The 7119-nt window shown below is 56.6% G+C and overlaps 1 protein-coding gene across 1 annotated transcript in view; it reads right to left on the reverse strand.

Moving 5' to 3' along the window:
* The window catches only part of LOC119103681 (nuclear hormone receptor FTZ-F1), a 67814-nt gene extending 61729 nt beyond the window's left edge, over positions 1 to 6085 (reverse strand). The window contains exon 1 of the mRNA XM_037227298.1: positions 5675 to 6085. Coding sequence (XP_037083193.1) covers positions 5675 to 6077 — 403 coding nt within the window. The 5' untranslated portion in view covers positions 6078 to 6085. The remainder of the gene's footprint in view (positions 1 to 5674) is intronic.
* Positions 6086 to 7119: the final 1034 nt, after the last annotated feature.

Consider the following 7119-nt stretch of genomic DNA (forward strand, 5'->3'; position numbering starts at 1 on the left):
CCACTCACACGCCTAATGGGATCGGAGTCTCGAGCGTTCAGCTGGCGCGGCGGGGCTTCGGTGTCGCCGGTCGGGCCCGGCGGGTCTTCGCGGCCGGGCGGGAAGAGCCCATTGACAGCGGTCGGCTGGCGGCGGTTCGACGCCTCTGAGAGGACGAGCCGACTGGCGGCGCGCTCAGCGGCGGCGAGCATATACTGAGGGGAGACGGGAAGGCTAGGAGGACGCCAGGACCCCTGGCAGATTGGTGGGTAGAGATGGCGAGCTATGAGCCAGTCGGGAAAGTGAAGGCATACGGGCCGAACCTTCACACAACAAAAAGAAAGCTTCTTAAGGACAAACCAAGACGCAGAAGGCAAAGGACAGACGAAAGCCCCCACGGATGAGAGTATGAGAGGCGGGACAACGAAAGCACCAATGACGTGTTAACTGACGTACGGCGGTAAAATATCGGACCAACGGACATTTGAACCGGAAAAGGAGCACGCGGACAACACATTCGGATGTGAGTAACCACGGACAGCACAATCGGATGAGGGTAACCATGGACAGCACAGTCGGAGGTGGATAGCCATGGACAGCGCAGTCGGACCTGGGCAATCATGGACAGCACAATCGGATGCGGGTAACCGCGGACAGCGCAGTCGGATGTAGGTATTCAAGAACAGCGCAGTCGGATGTGAGTAACCACGGACAGCGCAGTCGGATGTGAGTAACCACGGACAGCACAGTCGGATGCGGCTAACCACGGACAGCACAGTCGGATGTGAGTGGCCATGGACAGCACAGTCGGGTGTGAGTAACCACGGACAGCACAGTCGGATGCGGGTATCCAAGGACAGCACAGTCGGATGCGGCTAACCACGGGCGGCACAGTCGGATGTGAGTAGCCATGGACAGCACAGTCGGGTGTGAGTAACCATGGACAGCACAGTCTGATTAGTGTAACCACGGACAGCACAGTCGGATGCGGCTAACCACGGACAGCGCAGTCGGATGTGAGTAACCACGGACAGCGCAGTCGGATGTGGTAACACGGACAGCACAGTCGGATGCGGCTAACCACGGACAGCACAGCCGGATGTGAGTAGCCGTGGACAGCACAGTCGGGCAGCTAGTCGGATGTGAGTAACCATGGACAGCACAGTCTGATTAGTGTAACCACGGACAGCACAGGTCGGATGTGGATAACACGCACCAGGAATCAGCGGAGCCTATGCTAGTTGACGAAACATGGCTGAATAGCATGGCGGAGAGACAGGTGGCCTTACGGATGAATGGATACTTATCCGCGGGGATTGAAGACTCGGAACCTGTAACAATTGGAAGGACTTTAACTTATGTGGACTGACGGCTTCTTATCCCTGTGACATTAATGAACAGCCTGCGCGAACAGCATGAGCCTGGACCGACCTGCGTACCTGACAGGCTGACCTGACGGACAACCTGTGTGAACTGGCGGACCGTGACCTGGCGGAGGACCGTGTGAACTGATGGGTCGTGGCCCGTGCACAAAACAGCGGTGAATTACCGCCCGTGGCCTGAATGTACTGCGACCTGTAGGGATTCACGGACCGCAAGCCGTATGAGTTGGCAGAGAGCGACCTGCGCAGACTGAAGGGTCGTAGCGTGGCCCGGGCTGGCACGCTGTGATGTGTGTGGATTGTGGAATACCCCTCCAGGCCGTGCCAATGACTAAGATCTCGGCCAAAAAGCCGGACGCGAACAACACATGCGATGGCCATTGATCATGCATAATGGACCAGCGTTTGTCAAAGAGCGCTACTATCAAAACAGGCATTGCGCAGGCGCTGGACTGAAAAGGCAATGGTTTTCCATTTCCGCCAGCACAACCGAAAACAAGCACTACAAAACGGAGATGATGTATGCCGGTGCGTTTTGACGGACGGCGCCATGATTTGCACGCAAATGTTTAGGCGCGTTGACAGTGATGGCGTGAATCACGCCCGTATCGTGTGACTGAGCTCTGCACAGTCGAGCGGCGTCACAGCCCGCGGCCGCTCCCACACGTCTCACGTGCAGTCCTCACTCCAGGCGCAACACTCGCAGCTGGCGTCTGTTTGCGCCTGGACGGCGCTGGGAGCGAGGGGCGGCGCGTCGGCGGCGCCCGAGCGGCCTGTTCCGCCGCGGCCCGCTCGCCGCCCTCTCGCGCTGGCCTGCCGCCGCGGCCGCGAGCGGCGGCTGAACGCGGCGGTGCGCCGCGCCATCCGCCTGGCCGGAGAAAGGTCGCGCGCAGCCGCGGAGACGGCCGGAGGGGACACCCGGGAGACACGCGCCGAGACCGAGGAGCGACGGCTGGCGTATGCTCTGTGTGGCGAGGGAAGGTCCGCGCATCGACGGCGCCGGTGAAGGTACCCCGCCGCGTCGAGTGTGGGTGGTCCCTCTCTCCGCTTACCGTTCAGACACACAGTGGTACGCGCCGACGATTTGAGTGGGAGAGGAGGCGACCAACAGAGGAGACGAGACGCCAGTGATGCCATAAGAACGTGGGCATATTGGATGCCTCACAAAATGTTTATATCTTTATGTGGCCTGGAGACAGCAAAGCTTCACACGAACAAGGATTTTGTTTTTCAATGAGGCCATTGCGGGTTAAGTTCAGACTTCTTCGGCGCTTTGGACACTGTTGCAAGCAGTCTAACGACTAAGAGTTCATGAAATCGCCAAAGCACGTGACGACGATTGGAGCACCAATCGCAACGCGTGTTCTGCCGCGTTAACAGGCTTAATCGCAGAAATGCGGTACCGCGGTAGTATTTAAATGTTTTAAACTGAGAAACACATGGGTAACAGGCTTTGCTTATGTTAAGATTGACCCAGGATGTAATGCTAATCAATCGCTCAAAAATTATGTTGGATGAGAGACATATGGTTTGTTTCGTTACTTATGTTGGGTCAGAAACATACCTTAAGCACGTAAACCTGAAACATATGAGTATCGATAACAAACACATGGCTGCCTGGCACAACTGCCTCTACGAAACAAAATTCGCGACCATAACCATATATAACTAAAACTGAGCATGACGGAATGCGGGAACGAATGTCAAACGCTCCACCAGATTGCCAGAAACCAAGCTTCGAATCAAAATGAGCCTCGAACGTGTATTTTTTCACCATTCCGACTGCGTCATGTGACTTCATAAAGCGCACATCACGCGCCTAAGCACAAGTTCCTGGAACCTTAAGTCGAACACCGCATCATTTCTAGCTGTGAACGAAAGGCCGCGCACCAACTGAGAGTCATCGCCAATTAGTGTCCTTGAAATACTGCGCAAAAGAGTAAAACGCGTTTTGGTGATTGCGCTTGGTGTACAACGTCGGTCGTATCCACACCATCCGTGGTCAAGCCTAGCTATATCCAATGCATAGCCTTGCGACAGGGTGCCACCAACACAAACCGTCCTGCACCAATCGAAAAATTGTCGGACAAAGATGGATCGGAGGACAGAAACGTTTCCAAGCCGAATCGTGTTGCCTACTCCACACGTCAACGTGCAAAGCATTTACGGACTGCTTCAAGGAAGAAGTGAAGTTCGTTGCTTAAACCTACTGCAGATTTCAGAAGAATAGAGAAGAAACCCCCATTGACACTGGTGCTGCCAAACCGCTCACAGTGACACAAATGCACGATATGCTTGTTTGCCAGCCGTAAGGAGGGGGGGGGGGGGGTTGAGGAGCTCGATTACGTCACAACTTCAGGGGTATTCTCGCCTTTTCAGCTTAACTGAGTCCCTGGAGGAAAACCCGCAGACTTCAGACCTTCAGAGCTTTTCGAGAGGAACTGTTAACGGGACCGAGCCAGACACAGGCGTGTGCTCGGCGTTGGGCTGATTCCGAGCCTGACACAAGCGTGTGATCGGCGTCGGGCTGATTCCGAGCCTGACACAGACGTGTGCTTGGCGCCGGGTTGGTTCCGAGCCTGACACAGACGTGTGCTTGGCGCCGGGCTGATTCCGAGCCTGACACAGGCGTGTGCTCGGCGTCGGGCTGATTTCGAGCTTGACACAGACGTGTGCTCGGCGCCGGGCTGATTCCGAGCCTGACACAGACGTGTGCTCGGCGTCGGGCTGATTCCGAGCCTGACACAGACATGTGCTCGGCGCCGGGCCGATTTCGAGCCTGACACAGACGTGTGTTCGGCGTCGGGCCGATTTCGAGCCTGACACAGACGTGTGCTCGGCGCCGGGCCGATTTCGAGCCTGACACAGACATGTGCTCGGCGCCGGGCCGATTTCGAGCCTGACACAGACGTGTGCTCGGCGCCGGGCCGATTTCGAGCCTGACACAGACGTGTGTTCGGCGCCGGGCTGATTCCCGATAACCGCCATTTTTATATGGACATCCGCAAGAACATAAGCGAAGAATGCGAAGGGTCAGGTCAGCAGAGATGCATGCTTCTCATGCCGGTGGGATATACCCTTCACCTCGGATTTTCTTTAATGCCGTCTCCAATGACCTAAGATGAAGCCCCCCGCCATTCCCACCGAGACCACGAATAGCCAACACAAAATTTGGGGTGGCGTGAAGTGCTTATGCCACCAGGCACATGTCCGATGCCAAGAAAGGTTGTTTAATCTTGTTTCCACTGGGGCGAGCAGGATCTATCCTCAAATCGCTACTTCACCCTCATGTACCAAACCACTTGAGAATTTTCACTTTTAGCTTTGTCTGCAGACATACGCTACGAAAAGTACCATATAGACGCTCTCGGCCCCGTAAGGTGCCAGCCAAACCTTAAACTTTGAAGAATTGCTGCGCAGTAAAGAGAAAACTTTCGTAGACAACTGAGCCGGGAGAGCATGGTACAGTTTTCTACCCACTTAATATAGCGGTCCCTCGGTACGTCTTATCCCAAGAAATACAAAAACCGTGTCATCTACATTCAAACCCCTCTCCGGAGTTAAGCGCCACTGGCGTTCAAATCGCTGAAATTCGCGAGTTTCCCTTTTTCCAAAGATCACTGGTTCGGATGGAAAAGAAAAGAAAACTGACGCAGTTCCTAAATTATGACAGTATGGCATAATTCAGCCCAGAGGACTACAGACAGCCATTGTATTAAAGACTACGACGATTCCCGGGCACCTACACCTATCTGATCTAAAATGTAACCGTAGAAGCATTCTTCGAGCGGGGCATGACGGATGTCAGGTAAGTGGAAAGGGAAAAACAGCCCTCCCCTCCTCTTGGCAGCACAAATGCTGCACTCGGTACAATCTCGAACAAATTTGGCCAATCATCTTGGGGAAAGATAATTTCAGCTCGTGAGTTCGTGGACTTCACGTCGAAAGTGCGACTACTTCGTCCATACAGCGCCCGGGGCAGCCGTGATTCCTGCAGCTCAAGGCTCGCTCACTGAGTGGCCTTCACCATTACGGCCGACATGTTGCATCGCGCGCAAGGGGTGGGAGGTCACCCGCTGCATGATACGGCTCCTCGCGTCCTCAGCCTAGCCTTCCTTCCTCCCTTCAGGACACGATCGCGTCGAGAAAACGAAAGCTACCATATTCAGTTGCAACGTTGCCGGCGAACACCGGAGCTCTACATGACAACGCTTGACCTGTACAGTTGGACAAACTGTACAGTTGGACAACCGCAACAGTTGGACAACCTGTCGACCGCAGCCGACTCCTGCCAGCGCGTGGCGGCCACTCACCTTCCAGCTTCATCCCGACAGAGATGCACTTCTGGTAGCGGCAGTAGGGACACCGCTTGCGCTGCATCTTGTCGATCTGGCAGCTCTTGTCTGCCACGCACGTGTACGCCTTTTTGTTCTGCACGGTCCGTTTGAAGAAGCCCTTGCACGACTCGCAGGTGAGCAGGCCGTAGTGGTAGCCAGACACCTTGTCGCCACAGACGGGGCACAGCTCCTCAATGCCCTCCTTGGTGTCGGGCAGCTCCTGGTGCAGGTTGTACTGGTGCTCGCCCATGGCCAGGCCGGCGCCGCTCGGCGAGAACAGGCACGGCTCGTCCAGCAGCGGCGAGCCCATGATGCTGTTGTTGTTGGACACCTGCACGGGGGTGTAGACGGGTGGGTTGACGCTGGTCAGGGCCGGCATGCCGCTCTGAGACGTCCGTCAGGGCGCCGTACCCACCCACTGGACCTGGTGCACGTGTGCGTGCTGCTGCTGTTGCTGCTGTTGCTGCTGCTGCTGCTGCTGTTGCTGCTGCTGCTGCTGCTGTTGCTGTTGCTGCTGCTGTTGTTGCTGCTGCTGCTGCTGTTGGTGAGCCGGGTGCACCGCCATCGGGCTGAAGTTGGGCTGCACGTGCGCCATGGGCATGTCCATGTCGGAGATCATGGCGGGACTGATGTGGCAGGCGGGCTGGGCGGCGCTCCGCTCCGCGTCGCCGGCCTCGGCCCTGCTGACTGCTGGCCGATCCGGCCCGCCGGCGCGCACGTGAGCCGCCCGCTCCGTCCCCGCCGCGCTGCGCTCCGCACTCCACATCAGGCTGGCGCGCACTGACGCCGCACGCCGGATAGTGAAAGTGATTCTGGGGTGACCCAATTTGGTTTCTTTAGGGCCTATGCAAGTCTGATAGCAGCTAGCCCAGTGACCTACTTCGTCGGCCCGAGCAACAAGGGCCCGCGCGCGCCGACCAATCGATGGCGCCGGGCCCTTGTTGCCCGTCAGCCGCGGGAACGAGGCGGCGGGCAAGAACGGCACATCGTGGCGGCGAGCTGCATCGCTGACAACGCGCGCCGCCAGTGCGTGTGTCTTTTTGCCACGGGGACCACGTGGCGGTCGTAATTCATTCGTGCCCCAATTGTGTTAGCACTCTCGGAGCAGTTTTCTTGACCTTGCTCCTCTCGTCCTGTTCCAAACCAATGCAAAAGAAAGTGAACCTGTTAATAGTGGGCAGGCCTGGGGTCTCATCGCGAAAGGCTGACGACTGTCTCTCGGTTGGGGTTTCAGCGGCAGGAAAAGAGGACAAGGCATGTTAGTGCGTGTCGAAGGCAATGCATCTGGGGGCGTAATTAATGAATCGGGCAGTGGTGTGTTCGATGTCAGTTCGGTGCTGTCTAACTTAAAAGCCCACGCCACGCCGCCGCGACTGTTTGCTTGGCTGCATGGGGATATAATTTACCCTTGCTGATGGACT

Source organism: Pollicipes pollicipes, unplaced genomic scaffold, assembly GCF_011947565.3.
Source record: "Pollicipes pollicipes isolate AB1234 unplaced genomic scaffold, Ppol_2.1 Scaffold_5724;HRSCAF=6776_pilon_pilon_pilon, whole genome shotgun sequence".
NCBI lineage: Eukaryota > Metazoa > Arthropoda > Thecostraca > Pollicipedomorpha > Pollicipedidae > Pollicipes > Pollicipes pollicipes.